The 20,371-nt window shown below is 47.1% G+C and overlaps 1 protein-coding gene across 1 annotated transcript in view; it reads right to left on the reverse strand.

The window, feature by feature from the left end:
* Positions 1–20,371, reverse strand: part of POLR2B (RNA polymerase II subunit B) — a 406,055-nt gene that overhangs the window by 331,501 nt on the left and 54,183 nt on the right. The window contains exons 4-5 of the mRNA XM_063915211.1: positions 12,164–12,276; positions 3,324–3,543 (exon numbers count right to left, since the gene is read on the reverse strand). Coding sequence (XP_063771281.1) covers positions 3,324–3,543; positions 12,164–12,276 — 333 coding nt within the window. The remainder of the gene's footprint in view (positions 1–3,323; positions 3,544–12,163; positions 12,277–20,371) is intronic.

Genomic DNA, 20,371 nt, shown 5'->3' on the forward strand with positions numbered 1-20,371 from the left:
CATCCAGACCGGATATCACGGCCTTAGGGACTCCATTTTGAACTTGAACTCCCTCAGAAAGGGGTTTAGTGATTTTAAGTTCAGAATGGGCCTGACTGAACCATCCGGTTTCGGTACCATGAAAAAGTTTGAATAGTAACCTTTGTTGTGCATATGAGGTGGTACTGGCACAATGACCTGTGCCTCCGACCAACTTCTCGACGGCTTCTTGCAGGAAAGTCCTGTCTGCCAGCAGAGCTGGCAAGCCTGATCTAAAAAATCAGTGAGTGAGATTTTGAAATTCCAGCCTGTACCCCCTGGGACACAATATCTTGCACCTTGAGGTCCAAGCCGGAGGACACCCAAACATGACTGAAATGTCTGAGTCTCGCTCCCACTGGCCCCACCTCCGGGGCGTGCAGTCCATCATCATGCAGAGGACTTCGGCGTACCTGAAGCAGGTTTCTGTTCCTGCCCGAAAGAAGGTGTTGGTCGGCTTTGCCTTTCTGGGCTTGTTAGATAGAAATTACTGACATAACAGAAGAAAAGGGTTTCTTCGGAGCAGTCGTAGCTGAGGGAACGAAGGGTGACTTACCAGCCGTAGCCGTGAAGATCCACGCATCTAACGCTTCCCCAAAGAGAGCCTGACCTGTGTAGGATAGGGTCTCCACACTTCTCCTGGATTCCGCGTCGGCAGACCACTGGCGCAACCACAGCCCTCGACGAGCTGATACTGACATGGAGGAAATCCCCGCAGCCATGGAACCCAGGTCCTTCATGGATTCTACCAGAAATCCTGTCGAATCCTGAATGTTACGTAAAAACAATTTTATAGTATCCAAATCTTCAAGTAACGTGCCTGACCACTTTACTATAGCTTTGGCAATCCAAGCACTGGCAATAGTGGGACGTAGTACTGCCCCAGAAGCCGTGTACATGGATTTGAGCTTATTATCAATTTTACGATCAGCCGGCTCTTTCAAGGGGGTAGATCCTGGAACAGGTAAAACCACCTTTTTTGAGAGTCTGGATACCGACGTGCCAACAATAGGCGGGTTTTCCCATTTTTTCCTATCCTCTACTGGGAAAGGAAACGCTACCAGAACCCTTTTAGGTATCTGGAAGTTTTTATCCGGGTTTTCCCAAGCCTTTTCAAATATACAATTTAATTCCTTTGACTCAGGGAAGGTTAGTGAGGCTTTCTTATTTTCAGTGAAGTAAGCCGCCTCAACCTGCTCGGGTGTTGTATCAGCAATATTCAACACATCCCTAATAGCCTCCATCATCAACTGCACCCCTTTTGCAAGCGATGCAGCCCCCCGCAACACATCCCCGGCACCGTCTGTAGTATCAAAGTCGGTATCATCCTGCATGATCGGAGAAAGAGCACGTTTATGGGAATATACAGCGGGGAGCCCTGATGTACCAGAACTGGGCCATACTGCCATAGAGTTCTGTAAAGCCCGAGTTGCAGATTAATTTTGTGCAACCCTATTAGAAATCTAAGAAATCATAGATTTGATAGAGGATAACCACCCAGGCTCCCTTACTGGAATCTGTGCTAACAGTGCAATCCTGATTACATGGAATGGGATCATCCTCAGAGGACATATCCTCTGCAGCATATGACACAGAGTCCCTGGACATTGCTTAATGGAGACCACAGACACTCCACACACAGACACTCCACACACAGACACACACACACGAGAGGGCAGACAGAGTTTCACTACCAAGAATGGCAAGAGAGACACAGAGATTGGAGCCAACCCACACACAGCATTTTTAATATAAAGGGAGACCCCCTATCAGCGCTGACTGTGCACCTTACTAGGTTACACAGTCGTTTTGCAGCATCCCCCCCCCCCTTCTACAACCCCTGATACAGTGATAGATAGCTGGAGTTGCTGTTGAGGGACTTGCTCTTCACGAACAGCGCTGTGCAGGCAGGAAAATAGCGCTGAACCGCTGCTGGGTCCGCTCTGAGAAGCTCCGCCCTCAAAATGGCACGGTCTTCCCGCTCTTCACAGGATTATACTGGCCTGAGGATTGATGCTGGCTGAGATCCGGGGACCCTGACAGGCTGTGTGACCAGTGTATGGTATAGGCGCTGGCTCAGGGTGCCCCGCTATGTACCGCTGAGCCTCTGGAGCGCAGTATTACCCTGATGCAGCCATCTTCACACAAGCCCACCGCTTGCCAGGGGGGTCGGTGACTCACTCGCCACAATCTTCAGCTCTGTAAGGGGGTGGCGGCATGCTGCTGGGGTGAGCGATCCCCTGCAGCGGGGAACGAACTATCCCCTCTGGAGCTCAGTGTCCAGTCAGCGGAGACAGTGGCTCAGACCCCGCAGTGCGGACACTGCCCCCCCCGTCCCCCTCAGTCTCTCGATGCAAGGGGGGCTGTTGCCAGCAGCCTCCCTGTAAAATAATAAACTCTAAAACTAAACTTTACTAAGGAAACTCTGGAGAGCTCCCCTAGCTGTGACCGGCTCCTCCGGGCACATTTTCTAAACTAAGTCTGGTAGGAGGGGCATAGAGGGAGGAGCCAGCCCACACTCTCAAACTCTTAAAGTGCCAATGGCTCCTGATGGACCCGTCTATACCCCATGGTACTAATATGGACCCCAGCATCCTCTAGGACGTAAGAGAAATAACCACTGTTGATATACTGTCCTATCAATGATCGAACAACTCTGCTTTACTGTTCCTGATGCCTGCTCCTTTCTGCAGCCACCAGATATATACTGAGAGGCTTTGGGCTGCTTAACTTACATTTCCGCAGTAGAGGGTGCCACCGGGCTGTCCGATCAGCAGAAAATGGCAGGTACTGGTACATGTTAAAAAGATGCAGATCCCTCTGAAATTTGCAGTTGCTGAAAGATTTTATTCCGTCAGACACCCAGTGGTTGCATCAGATGTCAGAGAAAACCCAGTCTCGCGAGCAAACCAGAATAGTGGTTAATAGGGTCAGATATAAATTCACTAGACCAGGAGGGTTCCGCACTCACTGTACCTGTGAGTGGGAAACTGCCATAGCTCTCCATCACTGATTTTGGGGTCCAGGCCATACTGCCAATTATTGTTTATATATGGATTTTCTGTCAATCATTTCTATAGCCCATAAAGAGTAGCTACAGAGATGAGCTCTGTTCGGCCTGCCTTCTGAAACAAATGCATCCAAGTTCTCTGCATGTGAATCGCATAGCAAATGTACAAGCAAACATATCACACAACAGAGTTTTCCCTACAAATTTATTTATAGCATTTATGCAATGCTAATGGGCAATGGACCATACAACATATAAAGCCTTCAATTTCAATTTACAGAATAGTTTCAATTACCTTCTCAGATCCATTGATAATAAAGTAACCTCCTGGGTCAAGTGGGCATTCATTTAACTCACAAAGATCACGGTCAGTGAGGCCATTTAACAGGCAGTATGTTGAACGTAACATTATTGGGATTTTTCCAATGAATGTTTTCTGATGCTGAGTTTGAATTTGTTCTTCCCCTTCCTTCACGACAGTTTTTGTAATATCGACATATAGAGGAGCAGAGTACCTTAACAACAAAACAATGACAAGTTACAACTTAAAAAGAAACAAGATAGCTTGACACACCCTCTACTGGTTGTTGAAATTTTCCAGACATCATTAGATCCTGTTCACCAAACAGAGGCAGAGACGTTACTATTTTGGAAGTAAGCTGAACCCACAGGATTAAACTTACGCAACAAAAAACGGACATCGCCATAACATAATCCCTCCTTCTGCAAAGCATCTCCCATGAAGTAATAACAATAGAGCTGTATGTTAAAAAAAGGAAATTTCAAGAAGTACTGGTCTGTAGTCACTTTGGCTTCAGAAAAAAAGGATTTAAAGGAAAGTAAAAGAAGGAGAAACATAACTAAAGAGTCTCAAAGCCTTAAAGATGGGAAGGAAGGGTAAGGCTTACAAGACCAATATCTGATACAGGCAGTATGTTGAACGTAACATTATTGCATGCATGTACTTTAACCACATGGAAACTTTCTAATTTTCCCCAAGTACATTAGCCTGGCAGTACTAAAACGAGTCTTATGGTAAGAACTTATCTTTGTTAAAACTCTTTCTGCGAGGTACACTGGGCTCCACAAGGAATGGACAATGGGGGTGTAGAGTAGGATCTTGATCCGAGGCACCAACAGGCTCAAAGCTTTGAATGTTCCCAGAATGCATAGCGCCGCCTCCTATATCACCCCGCCTCCCTGCACAGGACCTCAGTTTTTAGTTAACCAGTCCAATGCAGTAGCAGGAAGAGAGACGACAACGGTTAGTAGCCATAACACCGCATTCTCACGACAGGAGACTTGTCAGCGGCTAATGCCATACCAACCCAAAGAAGCAAAGTGTGTCAGGGTGGGCGCCTTGTGGAGCCCAGTGTACCTCGCAGAAAGAGTTTTAACAAAGGTAAGTTCTTACCATAAAACTTGTTTTCTGCTGCGGGGTACACTGGGCTCCACAAGGAATGGACGATGGGGATGTCCTAAAGCAGTTCCTTATGGGAGGGGACGCACTGTAGCGGGCGCAAGAACCCGGCGTCCAAAGGAAGCATCCTGGGAAGCGGCAGTATCGAAAACATAGAACCTTATGAACGTGTTCACAGAGGACCAGGTAGGCGCCTTGCACAATTGTTCAAGGGTCGCACCACGTTGGGCCGCCAAAGAAGGTCCAACATGTGATCAGGAGCAGAAAGACCAGCCTTCACATAAGCATGTGCAATCACCATTCTAATCCATCTGGCCAGAGTTTGCTTGTGAGCAGGCCAGCCCCGTTTGTGAAACCCAAACACAACAAAAAGAGAATCAGATTTCCTAATAGGAGCAGTTCTCTTAACATAAATACGAAGAGCCCGTACCACAACCAAAGACCGCTCTTTGGGAAACAGATCAGTAGAAACAAGTGCCGGAACTACAATCTCCTGATTAAGGTGGAACGAAGAAACCACCTTAGGTAGATAGCCGGGACGAGTCCTAAGAACCGCCCGGTCACAGTGAAATATCATATATAGGGAACTACAGGACAAGGAACCCAAATCCGACACTCTTCTAGCTGAAGCAATAGCCAACAGAAACACCACCTTAAGGGAAAGCCACTTAAGGTCGGCTGAACCAAGAGGTTCAAACGGAGACTCTTGTAACGCCTCCAAAACCACCGACAAGTCCCAAGGAGCAACAGGCGGGACATAGGGAGGTTGGGTACGCAACACGCCCTGAGTAAAGGTATGCACATCAGGTAAGGTCGCAATTTTTCTCTGAAACCACGCCGACAAGGCAGATATTTGAACCTTGAGGGAGGCAAGACGCAGGCCTAAGTTCAGGCCCTGCTGAAGAAAAGCCAACAACTTGGCTATACTAAACTTGGAAGCGTCATAATCATTAGATGCGCACCAAACAAAGTAAGAATGCCAGACCCTATAGTAAATCCGAGCCAAAGCCGGTTTCCGGGCCCGCAAGTTTGAATGACTGCCTCATAAAACCCTTAGCCCTTAAGATGGAAGCTTCAAGAGCCACGCCGTCAAAGACAGCCGGTCTAGGTCCTGGTAGACACAGGGGCCCTGAACGAGGAGGTCTGGGAGTTGTGGAAGTAGAATTGGACGCTCTGACGATAGGCCTTGCAGGTCTGAGAACCAGTGCCGTCTGGGCCACGCTGGAGCTTTGAGAAGAAGGAGTGACACCGGAGGAAACACGTACGGCAGCCAAAATTTCCACGGTACCGTTAGCGCATCCACGAATGCTGCTTGAGGATCTCTTGTCCTTGCTCCGAAGACCGGAACCTTGTGATTGTGTCGAGACGCCATCAGATCTACGTCTGGAAGGCCCCACCTTCACACTAGGAGTTGAAACACTTCTGGATGGAGATCCAACTCGCCGGCATGCACGTCCTAACGACTGAGAAAGTCCGCTTCCCAATTCAGGACTCCCGGAATGAATATTGCCGATATGGCCGGTAGATGGCGTTCTGCCCACTGTAGAATCCGTGAGACTTCCTTCATTGCTAGGCGGCTTCGAGTGCCGCCTTGATGATTTATGTAAGCCACTGGTGTGGTGTTGTCCGACTGTACTTGAACAGGACAGTTCTGAATTAAATGCTGGGCTAGGTTCAAGGCATTGAAGACCGCCCGCAACTCCAGAATATTGATAGAGAGGAAGGACTCCTCCTTGGTCCACCGCCCCTGATGGGAGTGTTGCTCCAGCACCACGCCCCAACCTCTTAGACTGGTATCTGTCGTCAACAGGACCCAGTCGGATATACAGAACGGACGGCCCCTGCACAGTTGTTGGTCCCGGAGCCACCAAAGCAGCGACAAACTGACCTCCGGAGTCAATGAGATCATTTGAGACCTGATCCGGTGAGGCAGGCCGTCCCATTTGGCTAGAATCAGCCTCTGGAGAGGGAGAGAGTGAAATCGAGCATACTCCACCATGTCGAATGCTAACACCATGAGGCCCTGCACCTGCATCGCCGAATGTATCGACACTTGCGGACGAGATAGGAAGCAACGAATCCTGTCCTGAAGTTTCAGGACTTTCTCCTGAGACAGGAATAACCGCTGGTTGTGAGTGTCCAATAGTGCTCCCAGATGCACCATGCTCTGAGCAGGGATCAGGGATGACTTCTTCCAGTTGATGAGCCACCCGTGGGCTTGCAGAAACCGGACCGTCACATCTAGATGACGCAGGAGAAGTTCTGGGGAATTTGCCAGGATTAACAAGTCGTCCAGATACGGCAGTATCCTGACCCCTTGACGGCGGAGTACCACCGTCATCACCGCCATGACTTTTGTAAAGACTCGCGGAGCCGTTGTTAAACCAAAAGGTAACGCCCGAAACTGGTAATGTAGGTTGCCAATAGCGAACCTCAGGTATTGTTGATGTGACACTGCTATAGGAATATGCAGGTAAGCATCATGTATGTCCAGGGAGACCATGTAGTCCCCAGGTTCCAAGGCAAGAACTATTGAGCGAAGGGTTTCCATACGGAACTTGGAAACCTTCACAAACCTGTTCAGTGCCTTAAGGGAGGACCCATTCGGTTTCGGGACAAGAAACAGCAAAGAATAGTACCCACGGTCCCTCTGAGCAAGAGGCACCTGTACTACGACTCCTGTATCCAGGAGGGTCTAGTACCACCGAATGCAGAGTGCTTGCCTTTGTCTGGTCCGACGGGACGTCTTTCTGGCAAACTCGATGAGGGGGTCGGTTTTTGAAAGCTATGGCGTAACCTTGAGTGACGACTACCCGTACCCAGGCATCTGAAGTGGTCTTACACCATTCCTGGGTATACCCTAGAAGCCAGCCCCCCACCCTGGGATCCCCCAGAGGGAGGCCCGTCCTGTCATGCGGCAGGCATATCTATCTTGGAAGCTGGCTGACGGGCTGCCCAGGCTCTTTTGGGTTTAGGCTTACCAGGTTTGGAAGTGCGGGCCTGCTTGTTGTACGCCTGACCTTTTGCTTTACCTGAAGGATGAAAGGGGCGAAAGGAAGTACCTTTAGCCTTCGACACAGAAGGAGCAGTTCTTGGCAGACAGGCAGTTTTGGCAATAGCCAAGTCAGCCACAATCTTATTTAAATCCTCCCCAAACAGAATATCTCCCTTAAAAGGGAGTACCTCCAGGGTTTTCCCATGGTTCCTGACGTATATCCACTAGGTGGTCAGAGTGAGGTAAAATTGTTTAATCACCTTCTGACGCTTGAACCTATCTGGTTTCTTAGGAGGAACGGATAGCTCGGGATCAGCCGTAATCTGTAAAATTAACTTAATAGCCTCCAAAAGATCAGGAACATCCACATGTGAACCACCCTCCCCATCAGCCGTATCAGAGTCAGAACCTGTGGGGTCAGTGTAAGTGCCGTCTTCATCCGACGAGGTGTCAGTGACAGCAGTGGATTGTGAGGAGACAAGCGCTCGCTTAGAGGACCCCTTGGACGTAGGCGAGCGACGGTCAGACTTTTTAGTAGTCAGGGACTGGTTCAACTTCTTTATTTGATCAGATAAATTGTCCGCCCACGGCGGGTTAGCTGCAGGGACCACAAACGGTTGCACCACCATTGGGGTCCCATAGGGGGTGTTAGATTGCGTATGCAGAAGCGTGGAAAAAGCGGCCCACGGAGGGTCATTATTTGCCCCGTTGCCACGGTCTCACTGGGGGGCAAGGAGCCCCCAGAACCAGAGCCCAAAGCTGCTATATTCTCCTCATAGGTATCTGCGGCTTCAGCAACACCGGCAGTGTGTTCAGCCGCAGAATCGTTACCCTCAGAAGCAGACATGATATAACTTGCAGTATCAGTTAACACAGTACAAATTTGTCAGCAGCACAATACCTCTAGCCCAAACCCCTGTGCAGTGTAGTCAGCACCAGCAGAGATAAAGGAGAGATATGGTGACTAAATCACAGAGAAAAATATGTAATACAGTATATCTTTGTGAAAATTCTATATTAGATAAAACTTGACGCCCCCTCAGGTTATAGAATATAGGGATAGCAGATTGAGTGAAAGACACGAAATGGACACCACTCAGCTATCAAATGCACACACAATGCAGAGGTTATTATTACTAACAATAATACTGCACTGGACTAGCTTACACAGCTATATAACAATTGATATAACAGTACACAGTAAGAACTGGATGTATATCACAGGGTAATTGTACTAGGAAACCCTAAGGGGGTAATTCTGAGTTGATCGCAGCAGGATCTTTGTTAGCAATTGGGCAAAACTATGGCCCTCATTCCGAGTTGTTCGCTCGCAAGCTGCTTTTAGCAGCATTGCACACGCTAAGCCGCCGCCTACTGGGAGTGAATCTTAGCTTATCAAAATTGCGAACGAAAGATTCGCAATATTGCTAAAAGACTTCTCTGTGCAGTTTCTGAGTAGCTCGAGACTTACTCTGCCAGTGCGATCAGTTCAGTGCTTGTCGTTCCTGGTTTGACGTCACAAACACACCCAGCGTCCGCCCAGACACTCCTCCGTTTCTCCAGCCACTCCCACGTTTTTCCCAGAAACGGTAGCGTTTTTACACACATTCCCATAAAACGGCCAATTTCCGCCCAGAAACACCCACTTCCTGTCAATCACACTACGATCTCCAGAACAAAGAAAAAACCTTGTAATGCCGTGAGTAAAATACCAATCTTCATAGCAAATTTACTTGGTGCAGTCGCAGTGCGAACATTGCGCATGCGCAATTAGCGGAAAATCGCTGCGATGCGAAGAAAATTACCCAGCGAACAACTCGGAATGACCACCCATGTGCACTGCAGGTGTGGCAGATATAACATTTGCAGAGAGTTAGATTTGGGTGGGTTATTTTATTTCTGTGCAGGGTAAATACTGGCTGCTTTACTTTTACACTGCAATTTAGATTTCAGATTGAACACACCACACCCAAATCTAACTCTCTCTGCACATGTTATATCTGCCCCCCCTGCAGTGCACATGGTTTTGCCCAATTGCTAAAAAAATTCCTGCTGCGATCAACTTGGAATTACCCCCTAAGTGCACTCTTTCTTAACCAACACTGACTAAAAAAGGCAGATAGAATACTAAAGGGTCTTGTAAAGTCACAGCACTGACAACCAGGCAGCTTTACATAGGAGGATTTGCCCATGCATTCCCAGGAACGGTGAGCTAAGGGATAATGGCGCCGCAGACACTGCCAGGGAGTGAGGGAGAGACAGATATGCAGCTCCAGGGCGGGAACATTTGCAGAAAATGGCGCCCTGGGGCTGGGGAAAGGGCTTCAGGTCCAAGCTCTATCCCCCTGCTGGCAAAACCACCGGGTACTGCGGGCTCTAATAAATCGGTTTATAGAGAAAACCTGACCTGTCCCATGCCCTGGTGATCTAGTGGGATCGCCTGTACTGCCACAGTGTCCACGGCCAGCGCGCGCGGCCCGCCTCCCACTGATCGCGCCGGATTGCGATAAAGACCGGGACCCACTTACCACCCCCCGAAGCGCGGCCACGCGATCCTGGAGAGCCCCCGTCGTCTGTGCCTGGCAAAAGAAAACCAGAGCCTCCTGCTGTAGTTACCTGGCAACCAGGGCTCGGGAGTGTACAGCGCCGCTGGGGAGAGCCAGAGCTGCAGCTGTGACTGTCCACTGACATGTAACACTGCTGCTGCCCTTGAAGTCTTCACTTTTTTCCTCAGAAAAAAAAGCTCTTCTTAGGGCTGCCTGGAGCAGCCCCACTGTTAAGTGCCTGCTACTGCAACACCAACTACAAAACTGAGGTCCTGTGCAGGGAGGCGGGGTGATATAGGAGGCAGCGCTATGCATTCTGGGAACATTTAAAGCTTTGAGCCTGTTGGTGCCTCGGATCAAGATCCTACTCTACACCCTCATTGTCCATTCCTTGTGGAGCCCAGTGTACCCCGTAGCAGAAATAAATATACAAGAAATCTCGGGTTTGGCTACGTCCATCATCGCAGCTGCTGCGGAACTACACATCCCAGTATGTCCTAAAAGCAAATCTGGGGCAGGGTATGTTAAGATAAGTAACTTCACAGCAGATGGAGTGATGTATGTTGCTAACCCGTGATCTCTTATCTAAACAATATCCGGCATATTCAATTAGCAGCACCAGACCAATTCAATTCGCAGGGATTACCCTGTGCGTGAATCTCCAATTGGGACTTTTGAAGCTGCAAGGAAAAGCTGTGAGAAAACAGCACAATCAGGGGTTCACACTCGGGGCAAACACATTGGTGCTGCAGTTTATGTGGAATCAGTGGGTTGCCACACGGTAATCTCCAATTTAACTAAATAGCCTTTCCCCAGCTGCAGTGTAATTAATGGAATATGGAAAAAAGGGGGAATATCTCCCAGCGCTTGGTTATATCGAGTGAGTTCTATACAAGTGATTTAGTAAATATCAATAATCACAAAATCAAAGAGTGAAATAAAATCAATTTTCTTTTATTAAAGGTAAGATATGGGTGTCTTTCACTCCGTTCTAGAAAACTAAAAGTTTTACAGTGATTCCTAATACCGGTATACTAAAAATAAATAAAATAACAGGACAAACAACACAAACAACATGTATAATTTGTGATACGCTATCCTTAGCGATTTACTCACTAAATGTCTTATAATCACTAAAGGGTGAATCTTAAGTCCCAAGAGTATGGTAATTTTTCCGCAAGATGAAACTCACTAAAGGGTGAGTCTTAAGTCCCAAGAATGTAGTAATTTTCCGCAAAGTGAAACTTATTTGTATCAAAAAGGCAGTCTTAGTAAGGCTTCCATTCAGGTCACAATTTCCTGAAGCCAGTATGCAGTTTCCTTCATGTATAACCTATGGAAAGCCACTTACTTCAAAAACCACGGAGAAACAAACGACGGGTGTCTGCCGGCAGACAAAAAATCCGGTGTCTCTGCAATCAATTCCTGAGGAACCCTGCTGAGACAGGCGAAACTAGTTGATTGTAGAGACACCTGATTTTTTGTCTGCCGGCAGACACCCGTCGTTTGTTTCTCCGTGGTTTTTGAAGTGGCTTTCCATAGGTTATACATGAAGGAAACTGTGCATACTGGCTTCAGGGAATTGTGACCTGAATGGAAGCCTTACTAAGACTGTCTTTTTGATACAAATAAGTTTCACTTTGCGGAAAATTACTACATTCTTGGGACTTAAGACTCACCCTTTAGTGAGTTTCATCTTGCGGAAAAATTACCAGGCACAATCTAGCACCGGCGATAGCGGCATCGCTGTCGCCAGCACCCCTACACACGGTGCGATGTGATCTTAATTTCTAAGCAATCTAGTCAGATTGCTTAGAAATTAAGTAAACTTCGCTCCATGTGTATCCCCCCTTTAGATTATATGTCAACAGATCCATAAGGTCTGGAGCAAAGTATGGATTCCCTCATTGCATAACTGGCAGACAGATTTGTCTTCTATAGCGCTTAAAAATGAACTATATATTTTTAATTATGTTAGCAAAGGAGACAAACAAAAACATAACAGAAATGATTTATGAGGCAAATGAAGTACGAGGGTGAGAACATTCCTGCGGTAGCATGAGGGACTGGAGATGCAAGCCTTAAGTTAATTTCAAAAGGAATTAAAAAAAAGATCATATACAAGACTCAAACAGCCAACAATTTCAACATTGGTAGCATCAACAAATTCTTACGTTAGATTTCTTAGTCTTGCTTCATTTGGCATCATTGGTGAAGGAGCACCATCTCTTTCCCAGTGTGTGGGTTTAGATAAATAAATTTGCTCAAACTTCAAAAGAAACCTAGGCTGTAATTTGATGGGAGGAAATGAAAAAAAGACGGTTAAAATGTAAAAATAGGATTTTAATTACCTACCAGTAAAACCTTTTCTCGTAGTCCGTAGAGGATGCTGGGGTCCATATTAGTACCATGGGGTATGGACGGGTCCACCAGGAGCCATTGGCACTTTAAGAGTTTAATAGTGTGGGCTGGTTCCTCCCTCTATGCCCCTCCTACCAGACTCAGTCTAGAAACTGTGTCCGAGGAGACAACATATTTCGAGAGAAGGAATTACACAGATAGTGGCGAGATAAATACCAGCTCACACAACAGGCAAATCCGGCCAACATGCCGGAACAACTCAGCAACAGCTGAAACAGTAAATAACGCAGAACTTACCTAGGAACCAGGCAGTACTTAACTATAAAAACCAAAGCAGGAAAACGAAGCGCTGGGCGGGCGCCCAGCATCTTCTGCGGACTATGAGAAAAGGATTTACCGGTAGGTAATTAAAATCCTATTTTCTCTTACGTCCTAGAGGATGCTGGGGTCCATATTAGTACCATGTGGATGTACCAAAGTTCCCAGTACGGGAGGGAGAGCGCGGAGGCTCCTGCAAGACTGCTTGACCAATCTTGAGGTCCTCAGAGGCCAAAGTACCGAACTTGTAAAACTTGGCAAACGTGTTCGATCCAGACCAAGTAACAGCTCGGCCGAGACACCCCGGGCAGCCACCCAGCAAGAGCCCACTTTGCGGTTAGAATGGGCCTTTACAGATTTTGGATAGAATATGCATGCTGGACGGTGAACCTGATCCAGCGTGAAATCAACTGTTTAGAAGCAGGACACCCAATTTTCTTGGGATCCTAGAGAACAAACAAGGAGTCAGTCTTACGATGACGAGCTGTCCTCTTCACATAAATCTTCAAAGCCCTCACAACATCCTAGGCCTTTGAAGAAACTGAGGCGTCAGTAGCCACTGACACCACAATAGGCTGGTTGATATGGAAAGCAGATACAACCTTAAGCAGGAACTGTGGATGAGTCCTACGTTCCGCCCTATCTTCATGGAAGATCAGACAGGGACTCTTACAAGAAAAAGCTCCCAATTCCGACATGCGTCGAGCAGAAGCTAAGGCCCACAAAGTGACCGCCTTCCACGTGAGAAACTTGACGTCAGCCTCCAGCAGAGGCTCAAACCAAGCAGATTGCAGGAACTACAGCACCACGTCCAGATCCCAGGGAGCCGTAGGCGACACAAAGGGAGGTTGGATGTGCAGAACAACTTTCATAAAGGTCTGAACCTCAGGGAGGACAGCCAATTGTTTTTGGAAGAAGATGGACAAAGCAGAGATTTGGACCTTGATGGAGCCCAATCTCAGGCCCATATCCACACCTGCTTGCAGGAAAAGGAGCAAACGTCCAAGTTGAAACTCCACCGCAGGAAATTTCTTGGATTCACACCAAGAAACATTTTTTCCAAATACGATGGTAATGTTTAGACGTTACCCCCTTTCTAGCCTGTATCAGCCTGGAGGAATAACTTCACTCGGGATACCCTTCCGAGCTAAGATCTGGGGTTCAACCGCCATGCCGTCAAACGTAGCTGTGGTAAGTCTTGACAAGTAAACGGCCCCCGCAGCAGCAGATCCTCCCGAAGAGGTAAGGGCCTTGGATCTTCTTACAGAAGATCCAGCAGATCCGCGTACCAAGCCTTCCATGGCCAGTCCGGAGCAATGAGGATTGCCAGAACCTTTGTTCTTCTCACCAGCTGAAGAACCTTTGGTATCAGAGGAAGTGGAGGGAACACATACACTGACTTGAACACCCACTGTGTTACCAGTGCATCCACCGCCACTGCCTGTGGGTCTCTTGACCTGGAACAGTACCTCCCCAGCTTCTTGTTGAGGCAGAAGGCCATCATGTTTATGTGAGGAACCCCCCACAAACCGGTTACCTCTTCGAACACCTCCGGGTGGGAGGCCCCACTCTCCCGGATGGAGATCGTCGCGGCTGAGGAAGTCTGCTTCCCAGTTGTCTACTACCAGAATGAAGATTGCTGACATTGCCACCGCGTGTCTTTCTGCCCAGAGGAGGATTCTTGATACCTCCGACAAGGCAGCCCTGCTCTTCGTTCCGCCTTGTCGGTTTATGTAGGCCACCATGGTCACATTCTCCGACTGCACCTGACAGCCCGATCCTGTAGAAGGTGTGCTGCTAGCAGTAGGGCGTTGTGCACGGCCCTTAGCTCCAGGATGTTTATTGGGAGAAGGGAATCTTGATTCGACCACCTTCCCTGAAAAAGTTTCCCCCAGAGTGACTGCTCCCCAACCTCTTAGACTTGCATCTGTAGTTAAAAGGATCCAGTCCTAAACTCCGAACCTTCGGCCTTCCAGAAGGTGCGGAAGTTGTAGCCACCAGAGGAGTGAAATCCTGGCTTTCGGAGACAGGCGTATCCTTTTTTTTTTTTTTCAAAAGTTTTTTATGGACTGGTGAGTTAATAGTGAAACAAAATTTGTGGTATGCATTACATAATCAATACAGCATAGATATATTAATAACAATAAATATAAATATATTTAGAATTATACTCCGTGGAAGCCCTAGGTAATAGTAGTGTTGAAACAACAATAAGGGATGTGTACCGATATCCAGAATGTGAGAGATTTAGTTGGTATATTTAAGCGACAGAGTCTTAGGCTCAAAAGGGGGCTGCGGAGTCCAGGGTCTCAAGTAAGTACCATTTAGTGTCTTTGAAACATTTCCGCAGGGCCTCCTTTGTAACCTGGGGTAGGGTCTGGACATAGGGCAGCCAAATATGGAAAAATTTCTCGGTCAGTTTGTCTTTCTGTAAAGCAGTATTGGTCCAATCTAGATGGAACAGATGAGAGATCCTAGGGTGTAATAGTGAGATGGGGGTAGGATCGGTGGAGATCCATTGTGAGAGAATCGTCTTTTTGGTGGCTGCTGCCAGTTTAATTAATAGAATGCGTTGTCCCTTGGACAGGTCGGGAGTGGGTTGTTTCGGGGATATGCCCCAGAATGCCCATGTCTTAGTGATGGTAAATTGTAACTGTAAGTCGGTTGTGATATATGACTGGAGCGCTTGCCAGAGTGTACGTACCTTGGGGCACGACCATAGACAGTGTACAAGGTCCGCTTCTGGGGCAGTGCATTTGAAACAGTGAGAGGAGGGGGCTGCTCCGATGAGGTAGCGTAGCTTGGGGGTAACATATGCTCCATGTAGGATTTTCTGGTGCATTTCTGAGTATGAAACTGAGCCTAGTGTTTTATCTAGGTAGGTGTTGGCCTCCAGAATCCGTTTCATCGTGAGATCTGGGAATTCTAATTTCCATTTTAGGAGGCCTGTTGAGCTGGATTCCACATCTAGTAGGGTGCGGGAGTGTGTGTATGAGTGCTGTGGGAAAATTGCTATTCGGAGTGAGTCGTAATGTTTTGTCCAGGACATGGGAGTTATCATGTATGGATAACGAAGATGTAGTCTTTTGTACATAGCTACATGCCTGAAGGAAGGGGAAAAATGGGATTCGTAAGGATGGAAAACGTGCCATAATTTGGGAGTGTGTAAGTAAGGTCAGAGTTTCGGTATGTAAAAAATGATGAATGAATTTTAGACCTCCATCGTACCAAGTCTGAAATATAGAGGAGGTATTATGAGGCTTGAATTCTGGGTTACCCCAGAGAGGTAGGAATAGTGTAGAATATTGTGATATGTTTAGGCGTGAGCGAATCTGTCGCCAGGCGACACAGGTAGAAGAGATAAGTATATTGTCTGTCACACAGTGTGGCATGGAAGTATGGGTGGTGTGTAGCAAGGATACCAAAGTCTGAGAGGGAGTAAAAGATTGTTCCAGCTGCGTGTTGGCGTATATGTCCCGACCGCCAATCCAGTCTAGAGCGATCCTGTAGTTGGCTGCCAAGGCATAGGAGTGAAGGCATGGTAAATTTAGACCTCAAGAGAGCGAGGTTGGCGTAGTTTGAACAATGAGAATCTAGGGTGTTTATTTGCCCAAATAAATTTGGACAGTGCTTTGTCCAATTGAGCTAGTATGTGTTTGGGTGGGATCAGTGGGAGCATCTGTAGTATATAAAGGAAGCGGGGAAAGCTTATCATTTTATATAAGTGACTCCTGCCAGTATATGTGAGGGGGAGGTGGGACCATCTAGTGAAGTCTGCGTATGTCCTAGCAAATAGTGGGGGGAAATTAAGTGAGTATAGTTTGGATGGGTTATCAGGGAATATAATCCCTAGGTAAGTGATGCAGTTGTTTGTGGCCCAGTGAAATGGGAACGTGTCCCCCCAGCCAGTTTTCATTGAGGGAATGAAAGCTAATGCTTCTGTTTTGGAGTGATTGATTTTAAAGCCAGAGACTAGTTCGAATGAGTTTAGGATGTCAAGTAAGTGTGGGATGGCTTTTCGGGGATTGCTAAAATAAAGCAAAATGTCATCTGCAAATGCTGAAAATTTGATTTCGTGATTGGCCAATGTTATACCGTGCCATCTGTTTTCTCAACAGAAATGGCGAAGCAGGGGGTCCAAGGCCAAATTGAATAAGAGGGGGGATAAGGGGCAGCGCTGTCTAGTACCGCGATATAAGGAAAATAGTCTCGAGTTGTGGCCGTTCACCGTCAGAAAGGCTTGTGGTGTTTGGTAGATGCTATGAAATACCTTGATAAAGTCAGTACCAAAGTTTTGAAGTCTAAATAGTCTGTCAATGTGGGCCCAAGATACTCGGTCAAAAGCTTTGTCTGCATCACAGCTCAATACCATATTGTCCAGTTCCAAGGAATCGTGGGTTTTATACATAGCTGCTAGCAGTGAGCGAACATTATGTACTGAGTGTCTATTACGCATGAATCCCGTCTGGGCAGGGTGTAGCAATTTGGGTAGGATCGCTTGGAGACGAGTGGCTAGAATCTTTGTAAATATTTTAAAGTCCTGGTTTAACAATGAGATTGGTCGATAGGATGAAACTAAAGTATGGTCCTTATTAGGTTTAGGGAGAACTATGACTCGGGCCGTATTAAAGCCTGTCGGAGCAGGGTGTCCCTTCAAAAGCGCGTTATATAATTGCCTGAGGTGTTCACTTAAGTGCGGGAGAAGTAGTTTATAATAGGTCGCCGACATGCCGTCAGGGCCTGGGGCTTTCCCATTTGCCAGGGATTTTATGGTTAATTCCAATTCTGCTGCAGTAACAGGGTTAGTAAGGAAATCTCTATCACTTTCAGAGAGTGTAGGGAGGTTTGCCTGTGTCAAAAAGTCCGCGGTAGGGTAGTCAGGTGGTGCGGTGTATAATTTTTCAAAGAAAGCTAGGAAAGTGTCGCTAATCTGTTCCTGTGTCACTGAGGGGGGTCCGTCTGTATCTCTAATTGAGGAGATGTGTTTTGGTGTTGCATGAGTTTTTACCAGGTTTGCTAACAATTTCCCTGGGCGGTTACCCCAGCGAAAGTATTTATTAGATTGGAAGGAGAGGAATAGCTTGGCCTGTTCGGCACAGAGGGTATCATGTATCAATTTGGTATCTTTATATAATTTCCTATTAGTTTCAGATGGGTCTGCTAGTAATTGGGAATAGGTCGAGGCAACCTGAAGGGATGCCTCCGCCATCCTTTCCCGAAGCTGTCTTTTTCTGGCAGCAACATAGGAAATAATCTGCCCTCTAAGGACGGGTTTAGAAGCCTGCCAAAAGAGATTTACGTCATTGACATGTGCTGTGTTATCCTGTGTGTAGTTGAGGTATGATTGTGACAAAAAGAGTTTGAAGTCTTCAGAGTGTGCAAGATATTCAGGGAATCGCCAGATATAGGAATATTGTCGGGGTGTAGTTAGCTTTATTGTCAGGGTGATGGGGGCGTGATCGGATATGAGTATATTAGCTATGGTGGATTCTATTATTCTATGTATTGAGGAGGCAGGTATTAGCCAGTAATCCAGTCTGGAGAATATTTTGTGGGGGTGCGAGAAAAAGGAATACTCCCTAGAGTCAGGATGGAGGAATCTCCATGGGTCCAATAGTTGTAAAGAGTCTTGCATTAGTGACAGGGGGGGTGGTGTGGATCTATTGCAATTTAGCTGTCTGGGGCCACCGGATACATCTAGTAGTGGGTCCATCACAATATTAAGGTCACCCCCTATAATCAAGACTCCCTCCATCCAGTCCTGTAATTTAACGAAAATATCTGAGAAAAAGGAAACATTTGGTCCTGTAGGGGCGTAAATACATGCTAGAGTAAAAAGTTCACCTTCGACCTCTACCTTTGGGAACAGAAACCTGCCCTCAGGGTCTACCCATTCATCCTTAATCTTATAGTTCAAAGATCTGCGAAATAGAAGAAGTACTCCCCTCGCTTTAGTAGTATAGGAAGCGCTTTTGAAGTCTCCCACCCAGGTGTCTCTAAGTGTGTTGGGGTCATTGAGACGCCAATGTGTCTCCTGTAAAAACACTATATCAGGATGAAATTTTTTGAGGTGGGTTAAGATCTTTTTCCTCTTGATCGGTGTGTTCAGGCCCTCTTGAGACCTCTTGATCGGTGTGTTCAGGCCCTCCTGAGACCAATTTGAGGGACGTTTTTGAGCCGTCCACAGAGGCTGCAGCGTCTCTAGGGGCTGGCATTATCCAATGCCTAGTCTAGTGGAACGCAGAAGGGGAAGCCACAAGAGAAAGTCCAATCCCCCGTCCCAGCACGCAAGGGGAGGACAAGAATAATATGTCGGGCGAACCAACGGAGTTAGGGTGTACATACAGTAACTAAACAATGTAATGCATAAAGAAAATGGTAGCCGATATAGTATAGGCCACCAGTCATAACATTTTTTTACTTTTTGAACCCAGGAAGACAGTAATAATAACCGTCTATCTACAACAGGAACTTTTGTTTGAGTAGAAAAAGGGAAAGGGAGAAAGGGTGAAATGTGAAATTGAATAAATTGAGTAAGGGAATCCCACCGCACCCGCATCTGCGGTATGCGTGTGGGGCCCCCACCCAACCCAGTGTGTAGTAACCATATGGCAACAATCAACCATGTGTTATCCATTAGAAAAGAGGAAAAGATACAGCAACATAGAAAAATACTTAAGTCCGGGCAAGTCAGTCCACATCATCCATTCGAGAGTTAGGCTGTGAAGATGGTAGGGACTTGAGGAAATTCCGAGCAGAATCTGGTGTGTCGAAGAAATGAGGTTTACCGGCATGGAGGATTCTCAGTTTTGCCGGGTATAGGAGGGCAAATCTGATGTTTTTGGCATAGAGTTCCTTGCATACAGGGAGAATTCCCGTTGTTGTGTCGAGACTTGAAAGGAAAAGTCCTGAAACAGAAGAAGTTTGGATTCCTCATATCGTAGGTCAGAGCGTTTGCGATAGGCTTCCATGATCTTCACTTTGTCAAGGTAATTTAGTAGCTTGAAAATGACTGGTCTGGGACGGGACGAAGAGGATTGTGAAGACTGCCTGTCGGGGCCAATACGATGGGCTCGTTCTACCAGGTAAGAGGTGGGGGAAGAGGGTAGGTTAAGGGTTGTGGGAAGCCAGTGTGTGACCAAGTCCATTAGGTCTGCTTGTCTGACGGTTTCTGGGAGGCCAATCAGGCGCAAGTTGTTCCGACGATTTCGATTCTCTAAATCTTCAATCTTGTCGGTCATGGCCATTAGGGTGCTATCGTGTGTTTGTTGTTGGGATTGAATTGTTTGATAATCATCTTCCAAGGTGGATATTCGGTCTTCGGCCTCAGCTAGGCGTTGGGTGTGTTGGGTCAGTTGAGCTGCTGCTGACGTGATTGCTTCCATTAGGGGTGCTAATTTTGCGTCTAGTAAGGGTGATATGATGTCTGATATTTCTCTGGCCCTTTGTATTGATGGACTAGCATGGACGTCAGTAGGTAGTATGTCATCGGTGATTCGCCTGGTTGGCGATGATGGAGATCCCTGCAGAATAGGGCTGAGTTCCCTCTCTTTTGCCATTGATTTATTTTTGTTTTGAGAATTTTTATTCGCACGGAGCGTTTTGGCCACGTATTTTTCCATGGTGGGGAATGTATCCTCTAAGGAGGTAGGGGGTTCCAGACAGTCTAGGATTTCGGCCCGGGAAGCAGGGAGTCGCGGACT

Source organism: Pseudophryne corroboree, chromosome 1, assembly GCF_028390025.1.
Source record: "Pseudophryne corroboree isolate aPseCor3 chromosome 1, aPseCor3.hap2, whole genome shotgun sequence".
Lineage (NCBI taxonomy): Eukaryota > Metazoa > Chordata > Amphibia > Anura > Myobatrachidae > Pseudophryne > Pseudophryne corroboree.